Source organism: Rousettus aegyptiacus, unplaced genomic scaffold (assembly GCF_014176215.1).
Source record: "Rousettus aegyptiacus isolate mRouAeg1 unplaced genomic scaffold, mRouAeg1.p scaffold_m13_p_3, whole genome shotgun sequence".
Taxonomy (NCBI): Eukaryota; Metazoa; Chordata; class Mammalia; order Chiroptera; family Pteropodidae; genus Rousettus; species Rousettus aegyptiacus.
In genome coordinates this window covers 150,052,969-150,080,715 of record NW_023416306.1, presented here as the reverse complement: position 1 = coordinate 150,080,715, position 27,747 = coordinate 150,052,969, and the positions used below count along the sequence as shown (strand labels likewise).

Here is a 27,747-nt window from a genome sequence, read left to right as displayed (position 1 = left end):
CTCCGAAGAAACTTCACAAAAGTCCAAGCAGGAGATGACAAAGCAGGTCAGATCCAGGTTTAGTGCCCCAGGTAGAGTTCAGCAGTGACATCTACAAAGTAAATAGTTAAATGATGGTCCCCATTTGGGGGAGGGGAGGGAAGAAGGAAGCTAAAGGTTTGGTAAGGTGAACAGATCTGGTTTTGCTTTACAGCTCTCTGAAGTCTCTGTTGGACGAATGAACAGAAAATTCACCTCTCACCCCAAACATCAACCAATACCCTCAGGCAGCTTTTTCCTTTGGGATCATTTAACTTCGGGTTACAGTGAACGGAGCTCCAATAAGAATGTGTGTCTAGGTCACCAGACAAGCAGATAGCCTATACACTTGTACCATGACCTCCCACGAGGTAGTCCTCACCTAGTTCTGATTTTCAACACTTCTTTTTGGAAGGAGGGCAGCAATCTTCTCCCCATCTGTCCAACCCTGCCGCAACTCGCTCCTTGAGGCAAGTCATCTCTCCTGCTCTTTGTTGGGAAGAGTTACTCTCGGTCTTTCTCGAATTCAAGACCAAAGGAAGACCCTGCCAGTTCGAATTGGTTCTTCAGGCCAACTCTGACCTCATCTTATCCTTCAGATCCTAACAAGCAGTTTGCTGACCCACCCACCGGCTTTCTGGGTTTGGGAACAAGGGAGTTTTGTATGTATGCTGCAGGTGGTTTTGAATAGGGGTAATGTGAAACCATTTTGCAGGAAGAGGGCAGAGAGAAGGATATGGTAGGGATGGGGGAGAATGTGGTAGCTATAACAGCTTTTTCCTTTTTCTTTTTTCCAGAGGATGAGCTATAGGAAAGCAACTGTGGGCCTTTGGATATTTCTAGCACCTTCTAATAGACCCCGCTGCAAGCCTTTGAGGGCCTATGTGAATATAACCTGTGTTTCTGGCTTCTGGGTCTGTCAGCAGTAATTGGATCCTGCAGTGGTGGAGCCTCTGATTAAACAAATAACCCATAATTAATGTATTTCCTTTTCGTCTCTACCTATAATTGCGACTCTTGCCCAATGCTGGGAGTGGAGTCAGGAACGCTAGGTGGGTTGTTTGGATGTGTGCTGGCCCCACCAGCAAGGAGAATGAACAATACACAGAAATAACCGTTGGGTCTCAGCTGTCTTTTTCCTGGCTTGTCATTGCCCTGGCCACTAAGGAGTCTAGTGTTAGAGACGTTTCTTTGCCTTGGGCATTTTAAATATAAGAGGCAGCTCATGTACCACCATAGGCACAGTCAAAGCTTTTCAACTTAAAACACACTTTCCTGCTCTTGAATGGTTGTAACTGCTCTATGCAATACTTTGTAGAGCAGCAACTAACCATAGAGTAGTTAATAGCTAGAGCTCTGGCGTCAGACAGACCTGGTTCAAATGCTAGCTATTGCACTTAAGGCCATTCAGTCTTGAGACAGTTAATCTTTATGATTTTCATTTTTCTTATTCATCAAATGGGAATGATATCTCATAGGATAATTGCATGAAAGAAATGCGATTATACATGTAAAGATCTGAGGATAGTGCATTTAATAAATGCTAACTATTAACATTATTGCATCTGTATATATTTTAATTTGTACAATATTGTCTTCCACTAATCACACGAAAAATACATGAAAGTGCTTTGAAAAATTTAAAGTATCATATAAATTAAATTGGTAATCATCTTATATGAGTATTTCTCAACTCTTCCAACTCCTTGAAGACTAGAACTACATCCTATGTCCCATAGCATATTGCACAATGATAGGAAAACAATAAGCCCTCGAGAAATGTTTCTCATTTGACTGAAGCAACATGGCATAGCATAAGGAGCATAAGTATCAGGAGACTAGGCTGGGATAAAATTAGTTTAAGGCAGGAGAGCCAGTCTGCAGTCATAATTTATTCATTCAACAAATATTTGTTGAACACATTCTCTGTGCTAGATATTGAGTCCAGATAATGTCATCAAAAAGAAGCTGTACAAGTTCCACAAAGTCCCACGAAGCCACGTCCCTGGGCAGTCTCCCCAATCCCAGCCTACACTAAAAGCACAAAAGGCGGCAGCCAGCATTGTATACCACTGGACAAATAGCCTATTGCTTTCGGGAAAGCCCCATCCTGCCTGCCTGTAAGTAGTTCTGACTGAGAGTTGGGGGAGGGAGGATAAGTGGGGAAGTGGGCTGCTTCCAACAGAAATGGCAGGAACTGCTGCCTGTTAATTTATTTTTATTTATACTTAGTCCACAGTTCAGTCCCCCAGTCTATACAATGCTCTTTCCCCTAGACATTATCTCTCCCTCCCCCGATCACCTATGTGGTCTATCCTGGGTCTACAGTACCCTGCCCTTCTGCCTGCTGGGTGGGACTATGGGAGAATGCTATGTGTGGTCCTCAGAGGGCACTGAGAGTGGGCTTTAGTGGTATGTGAATCCTGGCAGCGTCTCAGATCCTCGAGGGGGAGAAGAAAGCACAAGCCAAGACAACAAGTGAGGGAGGGAGGCAGGGGCTGAGGTTATTGTGGGTGGAAGGGAATCCAGTGTACAAATTCACAGTCTCTCTCCTGGCTTAATCAAAGCTTCTGGTGTTTGTCTCATCCCTGGATTTGTCACAGTTGCCTTAAGATGCTCTGGTCCATCGGGAAGGTGTGGAGGGTCCAGCCACGGGCTCCATGCCTCTGCCTTTGGGATGGTACACCCGCCAGGTTCTACCTGTGTCAGAAGCGTAGGCCAAAGTCAAAGCTACAATGGCATTCCTGGCCATTGGGAGAAGGATTTCTCCCTTTATTCCGAGAGTCCCCCCAGCTTTCCCCGAAGAAGTTAGGTCCCTCTCAGTGGCTGACCTACTAAAGAAGAGGATATTTCCGTTGATGGGGCAACCCAATAGATTCCAAATTTTCATCTCTCCTTCTGTTCACACTGGGAGTGGACAAAGTGAAGGGGAAACAGGAGGAAGAGGTGGGAGGGGGGATCATGGAAAAAGTGGGAGAAAGGACCAGAACCCAGGGTGGGGTTCTCCACCAGGGGGTGCCTGGAAGTCCAGGGTCAGGCGCAGGTGCAACTCTAGAGAGGTGTTGTAGTTACATGGCTTCCTTCTCTCTCTGGGAGCATCTGCTGAGCTTCATCTCTGTCAGTTGGATATACCGAATCACGTTGGTGTCTGTGAGGAGAGAAACACACCTTAGGGAACATTTGGCGAGGGAAATATTGGGCCAATAAAGAACCAGGCCAAATCTGCGTCTGCCAGACTCACTCAGCCGAGGCTCATGGTGACTGAAAGGGCAACCAGGATGCTGGCTTTCTCTTTCACTGCCTCCCCCTGGCAAATGCAGACAAGTCACCCTGACCTGGGGGACAGACGGGAAGGAAAGCAGAAGAGGAAGGATTTCTCCCTTTATTTCTATGCATCGATGTATCCCAGTGGTCCTGAGTCAGCACAGTTAGTTGAGGTTCTGTTTAGAGTTTTAACCTCAGGCAAGTAACCAACTTCTTCAGCCTCATGCTTTGTGTGAAAGAAAACAACCTCCATTTTTGAATGCCTACTTTGTGTCACGTGTTTTACCTTCATTAACTCATTTAATCTCCATTATAATTCTGCAAGGTATGTAGCATCATCCTCATGTGACAAAAGGGAAAACTGGGTCCCAGAGAGGTTAAGTAAGATGCCCAAGGAGATACATAGTAGGTAGTGTGCCTGCCTCCAAAGCCTGCCTTTCCTGGGGATCGTAATACCTTCCTCATGAAATTGTTGTGAGGATCAAAATAGGTTAGTCCAAAAGTACTTAATCCAATGATCAACAAATATTCATTGAATGTAATTTTTTAGAATCAAAGAGTTTAAAACGACTTTGGTTCATTGTCTTATTTTTGTCCTTATAAGCAGAGTCAGACAACCACCTCACCGCAAACTGAGGAATTGTCCCCAATCCCGCTACTTAAAGTAGCAAGTGGAGTATGATGCGAAACAGCTGCTTAGCTCTGCACACATCAGAATATTGGAGTTGCATGGTATTTACTTCCAGATGTAGAAATCGATGCTGTAGAATACTCAACAATGCCAGGCATAGCATCCAGAACAGTGCTGGCATATAGTAATGTTCAAGAAAATTCTGTAGAATGAGCTCAGTTCTTAGTTCTCAAGTTGCTTACAGTATAGTTGGGGAACCCCAGCCGATATACAGAAGAGAAATCAACACATGAAATTAAAGATATTGGTGTCCTTAAAAAAAAAATAAAGAAAAAACTATACACTTAAGACATTTGCGAATTGATTCTAAAGTTCTTAAAGACTTCTTGGAGGGCGAATTACATTAAATAAAAATCAGTCATATGATCAACAGTGACAACATCAAGTCAAAATCATTGTTGAAATGTTACCTCTTCAGAGAGGCTCTTTCTTACTACCAGATCTACAACAGCACCCCATTTACTCTTGATCATCTTACTCTGTTTATTTTCTTTATAGCATTTCTCTCTTCTAAATATTGCATTATCTATTTGTCCATTTGTTCACTGATCATATTCCTCCATTATAACATAAACTCCTTGAAGGTAGCAACTTTTTTGTTCACTGCTGTCTACCCAGCACTTAGAATAGTTCCTGGGCCACTGTAACTGCTCAATAAATATCTGTGGAATGAATAAATGGCTGAACTAATGGATATGAATTTAAGTGAATGATACAGATACTGCATGCTCTAAGGAATGGGATCTGAATGGAGAAGAGGAAATTGGATGCTTCCTGGAAGATGCTGGGCTTAGCACTAAAATTATTCATTTGTATTCTGTCTTGCCAACCAGAGTGTGAGCTCCTCAAAAGTAGGGGCCATGTCTTCTTATCTGCATCCCTGGTGTCCAGCACAAATCTTGATACATACGAAGGGTTCAATATGTATTTATTAAGCTGGGTTTGGGGTTGGAAAAGACAAAGAATGCTATTTTTATTTGAAGAGAAGAGTTCCCTGGAACCCAGACCTCAGGCAAATACATAGACTTTGCTCTCCTTATCCGAGGTCTTAGCACCCACCTGACCCATAATTTGCCATTTCTGCACCTGCCTGGCCCTGCACTATGAAAGCTGTCCACTACAATAAGAAGGCCTTAGGAACTGCCCAAAGGATCTGACGGTAAAAAAACATCAATTTCTGCCTTACCTGTTGGCTGTCGGGTCCTTGCTTCTTTCAGGTAGTAGAGTGCTTTATCATAGTCTCCAAGGTGGTAGAAGGCCACACCAGACCGATAAAGGGCCTTGAAGTTCTCCCCTTCCTTCTTCAGGACTTTGAGGCAATACTCCTTGACTCGTTCATAGTTTACCAGCTCAGCCTGGAGTAGGCAGGCTATACAAGAGAGAAGCATGAGAAAATGCCATCAACACAACAGTGGCAGTCTCTGAATGTCTCTCTTTGGTTCTTTCTCCCCATCTAGAGAAGGTTTAGGAGTGTTGGGGCTTTACATGGGAGTTTATACTGTGGAATATGTCATCAGATATTCTGGGTTCTAGGACCCAGTTTCATCACTCACAAGCTGTGTGACCTTAAGTTACTTAGCTTTGTATCATAGGTTAAATTGTGCCACCCCCAAATATATGTAGGATTCCGACCCCACAATACCTCAGAATGTGCACTGATTTGGAAATACGGTCTTTATAAAAGTAATCGAGTTGAAAAAAGGTCTTTAGAGTGGGCTCTAATCCAATATTACTGGTGTCCTTATAAAAGGGTACTACAGACTGAATGTTTGTATTTCCCCAAAATTCATATGTTGAAAACGAATTCCCAATGTGATGGTATTTGGAGGTGGGGCTTTTGGGGGATGATTACGTTGTGAGGGTGAGGCCCTCATGATTGGGATTAGTGCTCTTGTAAAAGAGACCCCAGAGAACTCCTTCACCCTTTCCATCATGTGAAGACAGTGAGAAGACGGCCATCCAAGAATCAGGAAGCAGGTCCTCACCAGACACACAACCTTCCGGTGTTTCGATCTAGGACTTTTCGGCCTCTAGAACTGTGACAAATAAGAGATCGTTGCTTGGGCCACCTATAGTCTATGGTATTTTTGTTATAGCAGCTAAATGGATTGAGACAAAGCGGAAGTCTGGACACTGAGACAGACACACGAAGGCCATGTGAAGAGATATAGGGGGAAGATGGCTGTCTGTAAGCCAGTGAGAGCCAGAAGTTAGGAGAGAAGCTTGAAACGGATTCTCCCTCACAGCTCACAGAAAGACCAACCCTACAAGCGTTTTGATTGTGGACTCCTGGCTTCCAGAACTGTGAGGCAACACACCTCTATTGTTTAAGTCACCAGCTCGTGGACTTTCATTGTGGCAGCCCTAGGAATGAGCTAAAGAAGCAAGCACAATGCCAACCATGGCTGATATTTGTCTGGTGCTTACCTTGTGCTGGGTGCTTGTCTCCTTGCTTTACTTGTGTTACCTGGTATAATCCTTGGAATACTATGGTGTAGGTCCTATTATGATTACCATTTTACAGGCGAGGAAGCTGAGACCCAGAGAGGTTAAATATTTTCCCAAGGTTCAACAATATGAAAGAGGCAAGGCTGAGATTTAAATCTACACTGGCTGGCTCCAGAGACCCAGTTCTTTATTGAGTTATTGAGAAGACCATGAAGTATTTACCATAAAGTATTTACCAAAGGATTTGGCACATAGTAAGTACCCACAGTGTTATTTAATATTATAATTCTTTTCATCCCCTGCACCACTGCAGTGACAACTGCTTCTGACTTTCTTCAAGTTCTCTTTCATATTTTTTTGTCTCTGCAGTTCCTGGGAGTAGGGGCCTTCTGATGAGCTAATGCCCAGCCTCATACAGGGCACACCTGTAAACATGATAAACCTCAGTGTCCCAGACAAGGAGAAGCTAAGCCTGGCAGGTGCCTATGGTGGGGCCCCGTCCTATTCCGCAGTCAACCATCTCTGAGTAAACTGTCTCTGCTTGAAGCTTTCTCACATCAGCCATCAGCCATAGGACCAGGACCAGGGTGAGGATGCTTGTATGACCCCGGAGAGTGAGTGCCTCCTGAAATTTGGTGCTCTGGTTGCCTCACTTGCCTCACTGTAATCCCAACCCTGCTGAGCTACCTCTGCTTCCATTCAATCACTAAAATAGTAGGTATCGATTAAGAGCAAAGAGGTGTGTTATACACCTTAGAGAATATCAGAAACAAAACAAAACAAAACAAACAAACAAACAAAAGGGAAAAAAAAAAGACACCAGTCTGCTTCTTCAAAGCAAACAAAAACAGAAGGCATAACTGCTGCTTCCCACCAAGACCAGGCTGGGGGTAGTGGGGTGAATGGCGGTGAGCTGCTCTTTTGTACTCAGGTTTCTCCCACATTGGAAGAACCATCCTCAGAAAGAGGCGAGTCACTGATTTTAATCTTTGGGGAGTCTAACCTCAGCTGTTTTTATCCCTTAAATAACTTCCCTGGGATCAGAATGGCTAAGAGATCAGAGCTTTCATTGGGCATTGTGAACAAAACAAACAAAACAAAACAAAACAAAACAAAACATATTCTTTTGCAGAGTGAGAGAGAGGGTGGTGAATCACAGTTTTTTCAAGTTTGAAGGTGTGAGAACCAGAAAGTGGAAGAGAATCAACTCAGATCTAGAAACTGACCTGTCAGGTTTCATTGGCCACAGGGCAGAAAGCCAAACAAGTCGACCAAAGCAACCAGCTGCCAACCCCATGGGCCTGGGCATAGGTAGCTGTGGTCACAGTGGATCTCTATCTGCTGACATGCCAGGGAGTCATCTGCTGAGGTGATGCCCGTGGCTCTCCTCCCCTCTCCTCCTCCAGCTGTGGGGTCTGAGGCCCTGCTGCCCCCTCCCACCCCCATGCTGTTTGCATCTGCCCTAGTGCTTACCCAGCTCTGCAGATGAGGAGGGGTTTCTGTCAAGAGATTCCTGAACATGAACCTCTGGCTGCTACCTGTGTGGGACTTGGCTACAACATCTGCTCCCAGAGCTATAGGGTGTCCTGTCTGTAGCTTCCATCCACGTGCCCCATCCACTGTTCTCTCGGCCCAGACTGAGTGGCCCTCTTCCCACCCAGCCCTCCATCTTCAGACACTTCTGTCTGCTGACCTGAGCAGCTTAGGAAACAGACCTTTGTGGTTTATTTATTTATTTTTTTGAACAGTCTTTGAACATCTAAAATGGGGGTAGGGGAGAGCAAAGAGGCCTGGAAATGGAAAAGATCAATTTCTGGGACTCATTTGGTGAAGATGTTTTGAATTTCCCTGGTGGAAACTGATACCTGGCGTGGACCAGGGCTCGGATACAAAGACCAAGTTAATAACATTTCTTTCAAAAGAGCTTCTAGATATGGTTGTCTTGGAGCCCAGGCACATCCTTAAGTGTCCACTGTGGGCATGTCTCCCCACACTCCGCCCCTTTTGCCACTGAATGACTGCATCTTTGAATCCAAATATATACTCAGAGTTGAGGCCATAGATGAGAATGAGCTCCTTCTTCATCCAGCTAAGACCTGCCTCCACAGCCTCCTCTGCCGAGATTGACTGACCTGCCTGACAGTGCTTATTGCTTTCAGGAAAGATCCTGTTCCAGAGCCTTGCCTGGCAAGACCACATCAGAACATAATCCAATATCTATGCAAAAAACAAAACAAACAAAAAAAATCAACAAAACCTCTAGATAGCAGGAGAATTGCCTGACAAAACCCCTCTTAATCGCTGCCTTTCCAGTTCTGATTGTTGTTCCCAACAGAAGCCACTTCAGCACAAGTAGTAGAAAGAACAGAATTCCTTTTGAAGGAACCAGTGAAACAATTTCGCCCTTTGATTAGGTGGCAAATGTTGTATTCATAGGCTGTTAGATCGAAACTGTTTAGTAAAGTGCAGGCGCCTTGTTTTACAGGTAGGAAACTGAGGCCCAGAAAGGGAAGTGATTTTCCTAATGTTGGCTAGTGGCAAAGGCGGGACTAGGATCCAGCTCTTCTGGGTCCCACCTCATTACTCTTTGAAATATTTATCCTGACTGTATAGAACACAGAAACTGTCGTATTATAAACCTTAACTCAAATAGAGACCAGGTTACAACAATGTGAATGAATAGTCCTGGATCATCAGTGAATCCACAATGACAATCTAAGACCCCCTGGATGAAGGGCTCTACCCACATGAATGTAACATTCTAAAGAAAATATATTAGGGTTTCCCTAATGTTTATCACTTCTTTCTCCTGAATGTCACTTAATCTCTTTCTCCTGTCTCTACTTGAGTCCACATAGTCACCATCATTTCATCACCCAAATCCATTCTTGCCTTAAGTCCCAGATCCTAAAAATGGACAATAAGGGTCTGTGTATCCTGGTTTCATCTTGCTTGTCCAGCTTCTTTCTCTCTCTTGGCTCTGCCTACAATGTTCTTTCTCCTTTCCACCTACATCAGTGGTTCTCAAACCGGGAGGATTTTATGCCCCAAGGGACATTTGGCAATATCTCGAGACAATTTTTGGTCATCACAGATGACATCTTATTGCGTAGAAGCCAGAGACATTGCTAAACATTGTACAATGACCAGAACATCCCCTCATAACAAAAAATTATCCAGCCTAAAATGTTCATAGTGCTAAGGTTGAAAAAACACTCAGTCTTTGGAAACCATCTTAAATACCACTTCTTCCAAGAAGCCCTCCCATGATACTTTGTACTAGTTGAAGTCCACCCCCCAACTTATGCCTTCTCCTTTACAATACTTGGCACATGGGAGTATCTGTGAAAATGTAACATCACAAAGCTAATAAGTGTCTTCCCCACTAGTCCATCGGCTCCAGGATGGAGTGGAGTATTTGGTTCATCACCTGATCTCAGTGCCCTGTATAGTGCCAAAAGTTGTTATGCATCACTTTTTGCCTTATTGACCTTGGAACACACAAAAAAAGGCAGTTTACTCAGGTGACCTATCTTTTACCAGGGGTTGCATGGGTTCCCAAGGGCTTCAAATACAGACCCGCGGGGGACCCATGGTCAAGAACACAGTCTTGGTAGTCTGGCAGTAGTAGGTGGATATCATAATTCTACTACCTCTTAGTTGAGTGACAAGCTCAGGAGAATCTAGCCCAGCACCTGCAGGCAGCATTCCATTCTCCCAGAGGGTACTAAGAGTAAGAGCAGGTAACTTTTATTAAGCGTGAGTAGGCCAGGCACTGTTCTAAGCATCAATCTTAACAACGACCTATGAGGTAGGTTCTAAGATTTTGCCCACTTTCCAGATGGGAAAACTAAGACCCAAGGAAGTTCTGTCACTTGCCCAAGGCCACAAAGCTAAGTGTCAGGGCCAGGATGTGAACCTAAGCCACCTGGCACTTGAGCTGAGACTGTGCTCTTAAGCATTATATACACTGCCCTCCTAGGATACTGAAGTGCCCATAATGATTTTAACTCAGTTCCTTCATTAGATAGATTTGAAACAGGATTCAGCTTCTTATGGCCTTAAGTGTGAGACTTGATGGTGCCAAACTGTGCTCACTTTATATGTATACTTTATATGCATACTTCTCATCCGAAAGCTTCCTATACAACTCTCTAGGACTCTCTACCCCACTTGTTTTTCTGCACTAAAGAAGAAAAACAAACAACAAATGAAACCAAGTAGAGAGTTTCCACCACCACTTTTTTTTTTTTAAGTTCTAAAACCACCAGCATCTCCAATTCCCTTGAGAGTCTACTGTTATCCTAATACAGATGACACAACACATCTCTGGTTTCTTCCTGAAACGACTCCTATCTTCCCTGGTGCTTGCAAACTAAACCCCATGGTATTATTTTTTAATTGAAATTTTTATTGAGATAGTTGTCACCTCACATACAGTTGTAAGAAATAATACAGAGAGATCTTACGTGTGTGTGTGTGTGTTCAGTTACCTACCATTTTATCACATATGTAGGTCCCTCTGTCTACCTCCAAAGTTTCAGAACAGTTCCATCACCGCAAGGATCCCTCCTGTTGCCCTTATAATTACGTGCATGTCCCTCCTGTAGCCCCACCTCCTCTTTCACCCCTGACAACCATTAATTTGTTCTCCATTTCTAAAATTGTGTTATTTCAAAGTGTTATATAACTGGAATCATATAGTTTGAAGACTTTTGGGATTGGCTTTTTAAAACTCATCACAATCCCTTTAAGATGCATCCAGGTTGTTGCAAGGATCGGTAGGTAGTTCATTCCTTTCTATTGCCGAGTAGTATTCCATCATAGGGATGTGTCATAGTTTGTGTAATCGTTCATCTGTTGAAGGACAACTGAGCTGTTTCCAGTTTTTGGTTACTATGAATAATGGACAGCTTTCATCGCTCTAGGATAAATGCCTGGATCATAAGGGGAAGCATTCACTCTCTCGCCACTAAGTATAATGTTAGCTTTTTTTTTTTTTTTTTTTGGTAGATGCTCTTTATCAAAATCAGGTAATTTATCTCGATTTTTAACTTGCTAAGAAATTATGTTCTATTACTTGTGAATTATAGCACACCCTCATCTAATGTTTTCACAGAACACATTTGGTAGTCTTTCTCTAATGATGACAGATCTACAGGTAGGATCATCAAATAGGCCCTTTAGTTTTCCAAAGAATAAAATTATTTCTTGCTTAGATCAGGAGATGCCCATCATTGCAGTTATTAATGAAATGTGTCATCTTTGCCTTTCCAGACAAGCATCTGCTGGTCATCTTTAAATCCTCACATAGCGAAACCACATAATAGTGGTTTACAGATATTGCATGCTCAATAAGTAGCAATACCTAACACTTGTATGGTGTTTCACAACTCACTTGACCCTCACAGTGACTCTGGGAAATAGGTATTATTAGCCTTGCTTCCAGAAGCTTCCAGAGGTTTAGGGAAATTAAGTGACTTGCTGAAGCCATTTGGCTTGTAGGGAAAGAGCCAGGATCGTCTAAGCCCAAGTTCCATGTTGGCTTCACTCCTGCAGAACTGATGGTAAAGAATATGAAACCTGGACTCACTGATCTCTAAAGGTCTTTTCCAAGTCTAAGGCACTGAGAAGCTATGACACAGGAGGATGGCAGTGTCTTCGTTCACGTCATACTTGCCTTGCTTGGTGCCCAGATAGAGTTCTCCTTCTACTGCCATTGTTGTGCGTTCTACCAGGAGTCATTTGGCTTTATCTAGTGGGTTGAATCTCCTCTGATTCCACTCACTTTAATTTCTGACCTTCTATTTTTCCAATCTAGCACATGCTTGTACTTGATTCAAGCAAACATTGCCAAGTGTTTCTTTTGTTTTCTCTGTTTTAGCAACACGGTCCTTGGAGATCTCGGCTTTTCACCATTTCCAAGATGCTCTGTTTCCTCACCCTTTGAATTCTTCTCTTGGATGCCCCAGCATTCAAGGGCTGCTTAAACGATGGCTGCTACACCTCTCTCACTGTCATGGCACAATCCTGGGCAGAGGCTCTTAGTAAACTTATTCATTCATCATGGCCTGTGCCCAGAGCTTTGGGAGGAAAATGGGGAGCATTCAAAAGATGTTGACATCCTCAATAATTTTATATTCTTGTTATTCACCCTTAGCTATCAAGTGGCAGGTCAAAGAGCTAAGGTGAAAAACTAATCTAAAAATCTTGTAAGCTGTAGGTTTATGTTGACAGTCCTTTAAGGGCTATTGGGTTCTGCTCGAGGGACTTGTAATGCCAAAGCCTTCGCTTCAGTTTTTTGGACCCTCTCAAGTGCCACTGTTCATGAGGGAAGGCACAGACCTGGGTGCTAGGGCAGCATAATTACCAGTTATCCTACCCTCTCACTCTTGATCTCACTGTGGCATACACAGAAGAGAGACGGGAGTAGTAGAAAGAAGGTGGGACAGGATTGTTTTTGTGGGAGTCTTCGTTAACACTGCCTTCTTGGAAGTGGGATTTTGAAGGGGCCAGCTGGGTCATTTGAAATGTGATAACGAATATATACCCAGAGATAGTCAGAAGAAGTCCGTTGCCCAGTATGATCTTTTCCTTGTTGGCGCTTGTCATGCTCATTGGCAGGAGTTCTGAGCCGGGATGAGGGGAAATCTCAGAAGCCCAAAATCCCATCCTATTCTCTTTTTGTACTTTAAAGAATGCTTCTCCTGTTCTGATCACCTCTCCTGCCACTTCTCTGTGACCCCAGCAATATCTCTTCTGTTCCCATTGCCTCTCCCACCTTCCTTCCATGACGCCAGAGCAAATATCATGTCACCAAGTTATGTTTGGGGATGTTAGTTAACAGGCGCGCATGTAGCAGGAAAAGCACTTCTGTGGCCTCTGCGTGTAACAGCAAAGCATTGGAAATAACCTAAATATCTCCCAGCAGGAGATTGGTTAAATAAATAAAAGACATTGGTTTAATGGAACATGACACAGACATTAAAATCAAGCTGTGGAAAAACATGTAATGACACTGAAAAATGTTTTCCATGGAAAATATTGGTGGAAAAATGAAGATCCTAAAAGTTTGTACAGTACAACCTGAATCTTGTGAAAAATGTGTGTGTGTACATGTGTGCACACGTGGGTATCGGGATGAAGAATTTGTAATAGCAGACATCGCAGTTCTTAGGGAATAAACTACCCTATTTTTAGAATACCCTCATCAATGGCTTCAGTGAGGAAGGTGAAGCTTTGAGATCAGGCAAATTAGGTAGATGCAAAGATGGCCAAACTGCTCTGCATGTGAAACAACAGGAACTTGAGAATAAGAAAAACTAAGATGTGGAGAAGGGCTGGAAGGGGGGAAAACCGTCTCAGAAGCATGAGGAAGTTGGAACCAGCCAGAAGAGGTGAGAGGTCAATAAGAAGTTCCTGGTAGTCTGATGGTTAAATGAGATTTGGGAAAAAGAACTTTGAATATTCAATTTTTGAGATGTAAACTCCTTTTGTATCCTGTACCCTTCAGTGAAATCTAGTATGACTGTACCACCTGACATTACCGGGGGACATTACCAGGGGACATGAATGAGAAGAAGCAACAGGGGGAGGCAGAACTGGCCCTTGGTTGACACCCAGGTGGAAGAGCAACAGACTGTGGGGGCAGCAGGGAAGAAAGGAGACTGGGGCTCCCAGCAGTAGCCCCAACGAGTATGAGACAAACCCTGTTTTTATCAATAAACTGGAGAAAGGCAGACCTTGATGCATAGTGAATGATGTCTGTTTTATATACACATGTTTATATACACACAGAAGGAAGACTGGAAAGAAATAAACCCAAACAGGAAAAATTGGGCATCTTGGAGTGGTAGATGACAAGTGAGTTTTATTGTCTTCTTTGAATTTCATTTATTTTTAATTATCTTCTACAATTACAACGTTTTCCTTTTGTAATTAGGAAGCCATCTTTTAAAATCACCCTGCCCACTATGTCTTCAAAGAGAGCAGGGAAAAAAGGTGCGGAAAAGGCTTCTGAAGGTTTCCTGAGCAGAAATCCCTGCCTTTGCACGGGGCACTGCCGTGGAGAAGTCTAGGGTCATGAGAGGTGGGCATTGTGGTAGAGGAGTGTCTGTAAGGGGTGCTAAAAGGAGGGCCCAAGGGACACACCTGCTAGTGCTTTCACACTCAGGATGCCTCGTGAAGCCAGGGGCCTTCCTTATCTGGCACCAAGAAGGAGCTCAGTAAGCTGGCACCCCCTGGAACAAGGCACAAGAGGCCAGGCCAGCACGCAGCGGCAGCCTCCCTTTCAGAGGCCTTGCCTTCCTCCATTTCACCTTCCCACCAGTAAACTTTCTAGCTTGTTAAGCTCCCCGGGGAACCCAACTGATCACAGCATGTCCCCTTTCTTCCTGGCTACTCCTTATTCTCTGCTCTCAGACTCTGAACTGGTCTGACTGGTGAAAGAGCCTGAGGTTCTTTCACTGGTAGGTCAGATCAAAGGGCCAGAGAAACCTGGGGAAGAGTAGGGGAAAAAAAAAAAAGCGGGAGAGAGCACAAACAGTCTAACTGAGGCTTATTTGCTTGCACAATCTCGGCCAGAGATATGTCTACCCAGCAATGTCTAAGTGTTTTCTTGGACTGACCTGTATATTGAGAAGCTAGAAGTAGGTAGGCACAGATCTCTGGACCCAAAGGCCCGATTTCTGTTGGAGCTCAGCTGCCCTTCACAGGAAGCCTGATGGGTCACTTGTTCACTCACCCTCAGGGCCCAGGAACACACTAGGTAGGAAACACCCACAATGAAGGCTGTTGGTTCACACCTTACTCACCTCCCCAGCCCTCCAGCCACTTAGGGAGGGGAAACTTCCCTGACCTCTCTTCTGCCCTGCTCTATGTGATCACTTGCTTCCAATATTTGTCCATAGCCTCTTCTATTCCTCTCCTCTCACATACTTTCCTGTCTTAGTACCTACTGGAGTAGGAGTTAGATTTACATGTAACTATTATTTATTAAGCATCCGTTATATAGGCACTGTGCTAGGCATGTGTGCATGTATCTTTCACTTACCATCACAATCCTGTGCAGTACATATTATTATTTCCATGCAGTAACGGAAACAGAAACTAGTCCCAGAGTTAATGGACGAGTTGATGGGAAGTCAGGGTTCAAACCCAGATCCTCTTATGCTAAGCAAAGCTCTTTTTCGTTAGACCATGTTGCCTTGCAGGTTTTCTGGAGTATAAGTCTGCTGCCTACCTGTCCCTCTGTGTCCTCTCTCTTCCTTCCTGTCCCCATTGGCACACACAGGGATATAGCTCTCTCCTTATATAGGTATCAGGGAAGAGTCCATGCAAGTTTCCAAGACCCAGTGGCCTCCATAACTGAGGGCTCAGGTCCATTAGAGAAAGGAGCTCATGTCTGACTCAGCATAAACAATAGGCCTAGAATCACATCCCAAATGCTCAGTTCTCAGGGATCTCTAGCCTTGGGCCAAGGGTGGCAAATCTCTGAGATGCTATAACAGCCAAAAATTGTTCCCTGAAACTCTCGGCCCTGCCAGTCCATTTCTTAAAAGCTTTTTTTCCTTCCCATCAGGATTTCTTGGCCTAATGTAGCCAGTATTTCCAGGTGTCTGTGGGTGAATGACTGCCTGCCTGCTTAGAATCAAAGTCTGAATCTTGGAATAATCCGGCAAGACATAGCAGCAATAGGTAATATACGGTGTGGAATCAGTTTAGATTCCAGGACCCAAATAATATTTTACAAAGGCTTCCAACCCTTACCTTGGTGTCTCTCTGAGACCTTCTGTCTGACTTGATCATCCTGGGAGGCTGCAAGTTCCCTTATTTTGGTTTATCCCCAAATTTGCAAGCGTTGCCTTGGGGATCTTAATTGCAATCTTTTACTGATTATTTGTCAGCACACACCAGTAAACTGGAATAGAAGAGAACTTGCTTCCTGTTTCCTTCCCAAATTTGGCTGCTCCCAGAGAGAGAGGCCAAGGTGGGAGGGGGCAAGAGGGCCTTCAAAATCCTAAACAGTTCAACACTTCTAAAAGGAGACTTGGGGGGCATCTGACCCAACACCCGCTCTTTACATATGGGGAAACTGACACTAGGAGTGATACGACTTGTCCAAAGTCACAGAGTAAGTCGGCAGTGGAATTTGGGCCGGAACTCTGGTTCTCATGGCCCCATGCCATGTTTTGAGGGGAACAGAGAGGATTTGGGCTGTGAAGAGCCATGGCGAGCGTCCAGTAAAGATTCTACGAATGAGTGTGTTTCCTTCTGATGCTCTGGCTGCTGTGTCTGAGCCACCGATGGGCAGGGTGTCCTAGACTCAGGGGCCAGCAAGAATCTCAGACACTGGGCACCCACACTGTCTCTTTGTTGACACCAGAGACACATCGCCAATGTTCAGGACTATGTTGCTTCGCCAGCTCGGACCCAACTCTCTGCCCTGCCTCACCAGCATATTCAAATTGTCACTAACATGCTACTGAGGCCAGAAGGGCGTCCTCCTAGTGTGGGCACCATGCTGCCAGGATCTAGCCCTGTATATGGATTCGGGGTAGTGGGAACTGTAGAAAGGGGGATGAGTACTATTATGGCTAAATACTCATAAGTGCAATCACTGGGTCAAAAGGTAGTTCTATTTTTAATTTTTTGAGGAACCTCCCAACTGATTTCCAGAGTGGTTATACCAATTTGCAATCCCACCAACAGTGTACAACAGTGCGCCACCTTTTCTTCACATCCTCGCCCACGTTCGTTGTTTTCTGATTAATTGATGATAGCCAATTTGACAGGTGCGAGGTGATATCTCATTGTGGTTTTAATTTGCATTTCTCTGACGATTAGTGACCTTTCCTTTTTCTTTCTTTCTTTTTTTTTTTTTAAAGAAAGGCAGACTGGCACATGAGGGGCCTCGTTTAGATGTGTCTGGAGGCTCGGAAACTTGACTACCTTGTTTTCTTACAAATGGACCTTGAGAGCTTGTTTGGAGGTTCTAGCAGGGGAGCACGGCTACTTATATACACTTGACCCTCCTCTAGCTGGGAAGGTCATCCTCTCCAACCTGGTATGTAGCTGCAGGAGGGATGCATGGGAAACAGTAAGGGAGCCAGACCAGCCAAATCAACCCTGGTGATCAATGGGGTGACATATGTCACAGCCAGATGGCACTCATGTCCAGAGAGAATTTTTCTTTTAAGAGCTGGACAGGACCTTTGAGATCTTAAAATCCAACCCTAGGTTTTTATAAATCGGAAAACCGTGGCCCAAGAGGTTAAATTCTTTGACCCTAAGAACCCAGCACATTAGAGGCTGAACTTGTAGTCCAAGCCCTGTTCACCAAGCCACACTTCTTCTACATTCTTAAAGGTGGGAACATTTGAAGAAACTGAGGCAACCTTAGACTTCAAAGAACACCCCACATCCTATCAGATACACTTAAAAAAATATATTAGCAAGTGCTTTTTTGGTGGACTATGAAGCAACATGCATTTGGCGAACCTTTTTAGTGTGTGTGTTTGAAACTATATGGAGGAGTCAATGTCAACAGATTTTCAATACAGATACCAGGCATCAAGAGAGTTTTCCTAGTAGGTACTATCCAAGTATCCCTTTTATCTTAAAATTATTAGAATTTTAAGGCAAGAATTTCCTTTATTGGGTAGATCCCACTTCTTTTTTCTTCTCTCTTTTTTTCCTCCTACATATCCCTGTCCACTTAAAATGATATTCTACACTTCTACTACTTTGTAGTTTATAAAGTACATTTCATATACATTATCTTCTTGCTACTCGTCCTCACCCTGTGAGTCAGGCTGACATGATTATGTCTATTTAATAAGGAAGAAACTCAAGGTTAGAGATCTTGTGACCAGTTTGAGTTCACATATGTAGTGAATGTGCCACCCGCTGTTACATGGGCTACCTCAGTTTGTGTTCCACTAGACACAGGACCGTCTTGTCTGTTTAGTAATTTTAACATTACTGACATTATGTGTGCATCACCGTATCAGAAGAATATGCCAAATACTTTGAGTCCTCTGACGTGGAAATGAGATAAACTTGAAAAGGATACATTCAACTATCATTGATAAGTCAGCCTCCCTCTCTCTCTCTCTCTCTCTCTCTCTCTCTCTCTCTCTCTCTCTCTCGCCAGAAAAGTTGAAGTGTAATAAATTCTGGGCTTGGGGTTTTTTATTTTTGTTTCTTGGGAGATGAGGTTTTGGCCCACAAAGAACATAGTATCAGACAGTCATAAAAACACAAACTTAAAAAAAAGGATGTTAGGAGAGCCCATGTTCTGGGCCACATAGAATGATACTGTGTCCAACCTCACTTGGCATTTAAACAAAAACATACTTTTAAATGATGGTATCATAGCTCTCATGGCATGGAGTAATGTGTCTGGACAATTCCAGATATCATTCATCTAGTGGGTCACTTCCCTTCATTGTCCACAGAGCAGTTACTGAAATGGTAATGACTGAAATGAACTTCTGCTCTTTACATTTCCACTTAGATTTCTCAAAACCTCTTAATGGGAATTCACATGCTCTGGAGCAAGGGGGAAAAAAAAGAGAAGGAGGTATGGGTGGGGTTTCTGCAGCCTCTAGGCTCATTAGAAATTATGACTCACCAGCTACTCACTCCTTCCTGTCCATACAAATTTAGGTCACCTGCCTAGTGACATAGGGCCTAGGAAAACTATAACCTGATTACAGAACACAGGAAAATTTCCCTTTAACCACCCAGGATGGTCATAGAATAGGAATCCTGATCATACAAGGCACAATCATAGTCAAAGGATATTTAACCCACAGAAGGCAATTCCGGAGGATGTACAAGCAAGTTGCCCTATAAATGTCAGGTTTTGTCCTTGTTACAGTGATGAGATGTATTTTCTGGTGCTTCAAAAGGTAGATAGAATATGGATGGATTGATAGAAATTTCAAGGAGGTAAATGTTAGTACTTAAGGAAGAAACTACAAGATGAAGGTGATTGGATGGTTAGGACTATAGGCTTTGGAATTACAGAATTGGAAGATGAGAAGTCCCAGTTGGTCACATACTACTACTATGTGACCATGGGCAAGTGACTCATTGTTCTAAGCCAGAGTATTCTATCTCACAAAGTTGCATAAATCAAATAAAGGCAGGGACCTTGTCCTTTATGTTTATTCCTGTAACCAAGCCCCCAAGCCCAGGGTCTAGCACATATTAGGTGCTCAATTAATGTAGTAGAATGACTGAATTTATTGGATCCTTAACGTGAGACAGATGCTGGGATAAGCATTATCACTCCTCATTTCAAATACATTCATTCACAAACATTTACCAGGTGCCAGGAATTGGGCTCATCATGGTAGTCTTTACTGTCATTATTGTTACCGTGAAAATTGATAAAGGAAACCGCAATTAAAATTGGAATCAGAAAGGCCTATAGAGGAAGTGCTCATGCCCTACCACTTGATATCAATTACTCCAAATAGGAAGATGTCACTTACAGATCCCAGATAGGGAATAACACGCCTTGCACAGGAAGTGTAGCTACTTTACTACTCCAGAGGCAGATTTTCCTCTTGACCAGCAACAAGCCCAGCCAATGCAAAAGCAGCTCAAAGAGAAGCTGTTGTCACCTTAGTTCTTACTTCCTTCCGGTGAAGTTTCATTTTTGTCTTGTTGATAAGTTTCTTGTCCTACCATCCTTTTTCTGAAAGCCTTCCATCTTGTATAACCCCTTGGAGTATCTCTCTGCTTGCCAGATGAGAAACTGCCTGATTCATGAATTGTTTAATAAAGCCAACTAGATCTTCAAATTTACTCACCTTATTAACATTACTATTATTATTATTATTATTATTATTATTATTATTATATTGTTTTGTGGAGGTGGTTGTCAAATGGGTCACTTTAGGTGGCAGTGAGTATCATTACTGCTGGAAGTGCCTAAGCTCATGCTGGATGATAAGTTGGTAATGTTGACAAAGAAATTCATGCACCTGCATAAGGGTTGGGGTTATAGTCAAACCTGAAATTATAATTCTGATTTTACATAATTCTTGAGATAGCTAGTTAGCACCACTTCTCACTTTTACTCTTTACACACAGAAACACTGTGGAAGGGAAACATTTGCCCCATGAGCTTCCTCTGTGTAAATCTTGCTATAATTTGAGTGCTCGTTAAAGTCCTTTTGATGGAAAAGGGAAAGAAGGTCCACTTGAATATGTTTCAATATAGGATTCTTCTTGTTCAAGTCAAATCTTGGCACTATGCATCCTGCTTCCTTCTCAAAAATATTTGGGAACTGTCGATTTTGAGACATATTAGGCATGCCAATATTTCATTGCTGATATGAAAATGTATATGTATGTATAAAAGAAAGATTCACTGTTAATGAATAATTTCAAGGCCATATGAATACCACCAGCAAAGTTAAACAACTTTAAACTTCTGCAGCATTATCTTTGGCTTTTTTGTATCTGGTACCATTGTCTGTGCTACAACTTGTGGTTGCACCTATGTGCTTCAGACTGGACTACACTAATCATCACAGTGAAAATGGAAAACTGTTCCCACCATGGTCATCTGACTTCCCAAAGCCAAACACCTGGGAATTGGGAAATTGCTGGTTGATTTGTTGAAACATTTGGTTTTCATCATAGCTGTTTGGAGTAGGCACAGACTGGTGGTAAAAGAGAACAGCTCTAAGGAGAGAATGTCCCATCTGGAGGTCACTCACAACCTACAAAACTCTGGGAACAACTTTTGGCTGTTCTATATCTTGGCTTTCCTGTCTGTATTGCAGCCAAATCCCCTTGCCCTGGATGGGACACTCCCATGTATTTGGCTGTAGAAACTCTGACTTTAAGATGTCTAAAAGAGTTTCTGGTTAAGAGGCATCCAGCTCATTTCCCTTGGAGGTAAACTAAGGAGCTTCAGAATCCACTTTAGAAACTCTGCCCAAAGTCTACATTCAGAATGTTCGTTCCTTGAAAGCATTCTACACTTCAATTCTCATATCCTTTCTAGGAAGATGGTCTTAGAAAAACATTTATAGGCTTAAGATTTATTGGCCAAGGTGCTGCCCAAGGAACAGCCACAGATCGACAATGGCTTGACCAGTTGAGTTCTCCCATCCAGATGTTAAGATATTGGCTGAGCACCTTAGTATGAAGTCTTTCTTCTTCACCCTTTCCTTTGGCCAACTCTTACCCCAATAACTCTTCTTCTGGTTACCAGGTTACCTACTTGCCTCTAGCTCTTGACCTCCTTTTTCATCACTGAGTTCTTGCATTTGTAATTTATCCATCTTTATGCTTGGTTCTTCGGTTACGCATCACTTTCTATTGAGTACCCATTGTCTTAGGATCTGCCTCAGAGTCTATATCTAATTTCGTCCACTTTAGATACATCCACCCAGTCATCTTCTGGTGTCCCATTGAGGGCTAGCTTCAAGGGTGGGTGCTTTATGCAGTACCATAAGACCATCCACAGAAGGGCTCTGTATTTGGCTTAATGCTTAGCTGTTGCCTTCTTGAAATTCTTAATTTTATCTTTGAAACTGTTTTGTAAGTGAAGCCCAATGGGACAATGGAGCATGGACATAAGCAGAAGAGATGGGCACACCATTCGTTGTAGTCCCGTTTGCATATAGCACAGAATTCCAGTGGATCCACAATGCATGGGAGTTCAGCAAGACTCAACTTGAGTACAAGGCAAGAGTGTTAGGTCTATAGGTAAGCAGACTTATTAACAGTCCCAAGAAGCTATGCTTTCCATTCAATCCAGAAATTGCTTCGAATGCAGAAAGAAAGCAATAGTGTTTGAAGAAACACAAATGACCTAGGAACTCCATCTTATCCTTTCCTACAAGTTACTTTCCTTTAGTAGCTAACCACTTAGCCTGAAAATAATGACATAGAAAGAAAGACTAGGATAATCAATCTATAATTTCTTTTCCTTTCCTTACTTATCAGAAAGCCAAACTTGGTAGAAAGTGTGTATGTAAAGTATGCATATAAAGAAATGAAATAAAAACAGTTGAGTTTGTTTTGTTAGCATTTCCACTGTTCTGGTAAGAATAAATTACATATGCATGTATAAACTACAAAATGTGAACTGTGTAATTTATATGATTCCATATACAAGTGCTCTTATATTTCCATTTAAAAGTGGCATTGCATAATATAAAGAACATCAAGTCATGCCAATAATTTAAAGTTTTAATTTTCCTGTAATGACATTAAGTAGCAAATAAAAACACTATGTAAAGAGAGAAAGAGACCATGAAAGAAAAAAAAAAAAAAGCTTTAACTTTTAAGACCTTTAACAACAATTTGCCTCTGCTTTTTCAACAAAGAGCCACACGGTTTCATTGTGTACTGGACCCCACAAATTATGTAGCTGGCCCTGGCCCCATGGCTTCCGGACATGTCTATAAGCACTGATAAAACTCATTCCCAACCCAGGCCTTCTCCCAGTGTGACTTCTCTGGGCCTTGTCACACTGCTGTCCTAGGGACCAACAGCTATTAGCTGCCCCTTTGGTAAAACAAATAAACAAACAAACAAACAAAGAAACAAAAAAGCTCCCAAACATAGCTCTCATTGAATGGAGAAATGGAGGTAAAATGATGACGCAGTTATCCAAAGTCACAGGGTATACCAGGAACAGAGGCATAAACCGACTCTCATCCAGCCTTTAGATACAATGCCATGACCTGTCTGCACTCACCGCCACTGCTGGCATTTGATTCTCAAACATCATTTAAGAATATCAACAAAGTCATTATGTGTAATAACCTTTTGATCACACCCCAGCTGGGGCCACCATGGCCCCACAGGAACAGATGTCGAGCAAAAGGCTCTGCCCTTTAAGAGGTTCTGCACAGAACATTCCAAGGCCCCAGGGGAGTCCCGTGTCTTGTTCAAGGTCAACAAGGGTTGCTCAATAGGCCAATACATGCTTCCTTGGCATCTTCGGGAAGGCTCTCCCCAGGCAAGTTAGAATATCTTTTCTAATCGTATCAAAGTCATTAGAAATTCTGAAGGAACAGAATCATTTCCGTCTTTTTCCTTGAATTTCTCAGAGAATAAGATTTGTAAAATCAAGTTCAGTCATTTTGTGCCACTGGCCAGATCCCTATTAATCAGAAGAAACCAAGACCGAATAGACCATGACCATGGGTACTTTGCAAATTGCCTGCTCATTCTTCATGCAGCCTCCTCGAGTCATCCAGATGGATTTTCAGACAAATACCTCTTAGCACATTCTAGCTGCCCCCTTGCTATTCTCTTGCAGCCTTCTACGAAGAGTACAAGGGTCCACTGAATCCGGGTTTCTTCCAGAAACCTCACAACTGCCTTTTGTTTGGTGCTGAGATGCCCTTAGCAACACAGCCTATTCCTCCAGGTACTTCTGGGTAAGTTCGAATTCCTTTTAATGCCCAAACCTCCCCCTTTATGTACAGCTATGTAAAGGGGGACAGATCCTTGAGAGAACATCTTACAGACAGCTTTTGCGTGGAGCCTGCTGCTGGGCTGGCTGCTCAGCTGGCACTGCAGCCCCGATGGAAGGGTCGGTTGCCTTTTTGCCAGAATGAACTTCCAGTTGCTGTCTCCTTCCTTTTGGCAGGCACAAGAGGGAAAGCATATCTTATGGGCCACCTTACACTGTTTTGGCTCTAACAAAATAGGTGATCATCTTTCCTTCCCATTCCATCAAATGATAATTGCAAACACACACTTAAAATTTTTAGGTTGCCATTTAAAACGATCATCACAAAAATGTTTAATGAAATGTAAACTGCTTCTGACATAATGGTAAGTAGAAATAAAAGCAGGGTACTGGAGGTCCTTGGCTTTGTAAACAGTTAACATTTATGTATAGAAAAAAATAACAGGAAGGAAATATATCATCACACTGGATTTCTTTAGGTGGCGGGGTTAAAGGTAATTTTCTATTTTCTTCTTTAAACTTATTGGTATTTTCTAAAAGAAAATACATTTTATAGGTATGTATTGCTTTTATAATCCAACAAGAAAGGATACTTTTCTATTTGCTAGGATTTCTGAGGTAGTAGTAATCAATTTTTTTCATTGTCCAAAAGGAAACCAACATCAGGCTTCTACTTCTTTTCTACGTGACTTTTGTGTGGATCCCTTCTTTCAACTGAATTTTCTATAGAGGATACAGATTTTGGCTTTGATGAGACTGCTTATCCTGTAATTACTCTTCTTTTCTTTTTAAATGTGAAATGACAATATTAGAAATAGCCCTATTAGAGCTTTGAATCAAGAAACTGTATTTCTTCCTCTTGGTTACCAGTACTGAGAGCTCCCAACAGAATTTCCAAGTGGAAGGCTCTGGAGCCTACCTAAGACAGGACTCCAGGGAGACAGAGGCCTAGAGGATGCTGACTTTGTGCATCAAGGTGTGATGACAAGAACACTAATTTTGGAGTTGAATCGCTCAGAAATTCGGGGTTTTTTTCTCTGCAAAAGTGATGATCATGTTTCTTTTATCGAGTCGTTTTAAAGATTAAAAAGAAAAATTCGTGTAGATGGCCTAACACAGTGCACACAATAAATTATTAATATTAGTGGTGAACACTGGAGAAGGCAGCAGAGGGAGGAATCTGCTTCTCTCACCATTTAAGTTTTCTAAAGTGTCTGTGTATGTGTGTGTGGTGAGGTGAGGGGTTGGGACAGAAGTGGAGGAGCTGTCCTGTTCTTTGCCCCACCCTGACTGGGCTGGCCTGAACAAGGACACATCTTTGGTTTCACCATGGAAATGTAACCACTTCTGCGATAGAAGATAGGCAATGCTAGCCACAGGCCGGTAGCCAAAAGCATGGGGTGCAGGGCAACCCTAGAATGCCCCTGGATAATACCATACATAAGACTCCATTACCACTCTGAAATCACCGCATTAGTGATCCAGAATGCCTCTTCCTCCACTCAGAGCCACTCTGCCCTTTAACTATTCATCAGGCAATAACAAGTATGCCAGAGACTTACGGGAAATAAAGAGAATCAAACTGTACCTTGTGAGGGATCGAAATATTCCATCTTTGCTGTACTAGTAGTTTACCTGCTGCCGTTATTGCTAGTACTGTTATCAGCACCATCATTTCTATAACTGCTACTAATATTACTATTAATTAAGTGTGTAAACTACAATTTTTAAAGTTCCTGGGTTTTGCCTGATGAAAGATGATACTGGACATGGCATTACGGGAAGGCGGAGGTAGGCTGGCATTAGAAACCTCAAAGGGAACAGAACAGATCTGCACTTTGGAACAGAGCAGAATTATCGATATATTTTCTTCATCTCCCAACTGCCTAGACCCCAGGCACATCCCCAGCCACACCCAGTCACTCTCCCAACCCTGCTCAGTTCCAACTGTCCATAACTAGTTTAGGCAACTTCAAGGGTTAGGGATGAGGAGTAATGGCCTTCTGTTTGGTTAGAGGAGCTGGACCAAGCCCAAACTCCAGCAAACGGGCTGGGGGAAGAGGAGAGAATGCTTTTTAACATATAAGGCCATTGCCTCTGTCAACATCTCCCACCTTCTCACAGGACGGGCCCTGGAAAGACCCAGACTTTCTTAGCGATGTTAAATTGTCCTGTGTCAAAGTTAAATTTGTGGAAATGTCTAATTTTCCCCTCAATTCCCCAAGTGAACTCTGGAATGTATACCTCACCTTCTCATCCCAGTAGAAGGGCTCCTTTTTCCTCACACCTAGCAGGTAGCTGGTGTGAAGATCAATGATATATGCCTGAGAATGAGGCAGTGAGGAAAGCAAGAACGTACAGCACAGCCCCAGCCCAACCATGAACTAGGCTCCCTTTGAGATCACTCTCTTTACCTGGCAACCGGGCCCCAGCAGAGCGGAGAGAGAAGAAAGTGGCATTTTGGAATCCATTTTGCTCAAGATGCTGAAGGCATCGTGGCAAACTGCACTTTGCTACTGGGGCCAGGTGAACTTGGGGAAAGACCTCACCTACAGGGTCAGTTGGGGAAAAGGTGAGGGGTCAGCCCTGGCGCCCAAGATACCTTCGGAGAGCAGTCGCCTGGCTCGCAGTGGGCGCGGGTGGCCCACCTTGGCGATGCTTCCCGCATTGGACCCAGGTCCACTGGGGAGCGATAGTAGCAGCAGTCGCCGCCCGGCCAGCTGGGTCCCCTTCTGTCTGTCCAGTTATTTATAGGCGAGATTTACCATGGATGCGGGGGAAGGGACGCAACGAGTTTAGGAAGGTATAATGCTAAAAAGTCACACTTTTTCCAAAGCGCCCCCTTCCCAGGTTCTCCTTCCCAGAGCAGCACGGTCCCAGCGGGGAGTGCGCATCGCGGGCGCGCCGCAGTGGTCAGCTTTAACTGGAAGGCCGGGGAACGGGGGCCCGCGCCCGGCGGGAGGCGGGGAAGGCCAGGGGAGGAGGGGCCGGGTGGCGCGCGGCGCGGCGCGGCGCAGCTCACCTGCCAGGCTGTTGTAGCAGTCGATCTCGATGGCTTCCACGGTCTTGCTCTGCTCCTCCGAGAGGCGGCCGGGGTTGGGGGCCCCGGCCGGGGAGGCGGCGCGCGAGTCCCGCTCCTGTTCCCCGGGGACGGGCAGCAGCCCCTTCAGCTCCAGCAACGCCCGGTGATATTTGCCGATGGCTTCGCGGAATTTCTTGTCCTTGTAGCACTGCGCCCCTTGGCTCTTGAACTCGTGCGCGCGCCGGATGAACTCGGCGGGCTCGGCCGCCGCCCCAGCCTGGCCCCGCGTCGGGGCCCCTCCGCCGCCGCCCGGGACGCACAACGGCGGCGGTGGCCGCTGCGCCTCGCTGCCCGCGGGTGGGCTCGGGTTCCCCTTGGTCCCGGCTGCGGAGCCCTTCCTCTCCATTCGGCCGCCGCCCGGCGCCCCGCGCGCGCCGCGATCCTCCCGCCGCCGCCGCCGCCGCGCCCTCCCGGGTTTAAAAGCGGCGGGCGCTCGCCCTGCGTCTGGCAAGCCTGGCCGCGGCCGTGACACCCCGCGGCGGTCTGTCGCCCCGCACTCCCATTCTCCTCGCCAGCTGCGGGAGGCTGCTCTCTCCTCCTCCTCGGATTGCCTTCCCCTCCTTCCCTCCCTCCCCCACTCCCGCGCCGCCCGCCCTCCTCCTCGCCCTCCTCCCCTCCCGCAACCTGCAGGGGGTGGCGACCTGGCCCTCGCGCAATCTGAGGCTAGCGGTATGGGGGACCGCGGGCCTGACTGGGGTGGCAGGGATTGTCCCTGACCCGGAAGAAGCTTGGCTTGCCTGAAGGAGGGAGGATTAATGACAAAGACGGCCCCGTCCTTTCCCATTCAAT

The 27,747-nt window shown here is 44.3% G+C and overlaps 1 protein-coding gene across 1 annotated transcript; it reads right to left on the bottom strand.

The window, feature by feature from the left end:
• On the bottom strand, window positions 1–27,747 carry TTC9 (tetratricopeptide repeat domain 9). Its single transcript, XM_016139934.2, has 3 exons — window positions 26,899–27,747; window positions 5,160–5,342; window positions 1–3,166 (listed from the first exon to the last, which is right to left on the bottom strand). The coding sequence occupies exons 1-3, from the start codon at window positions 27,740–27,742 to the stop codon at window positions 3,087–3,089; spliced, it is 1,107 nt and encodes a 368-aa protein (XP_015995420.2). The 5' UTR covers window positions 27,743–27,747; the 3' UTR covers window positions 1–3,086.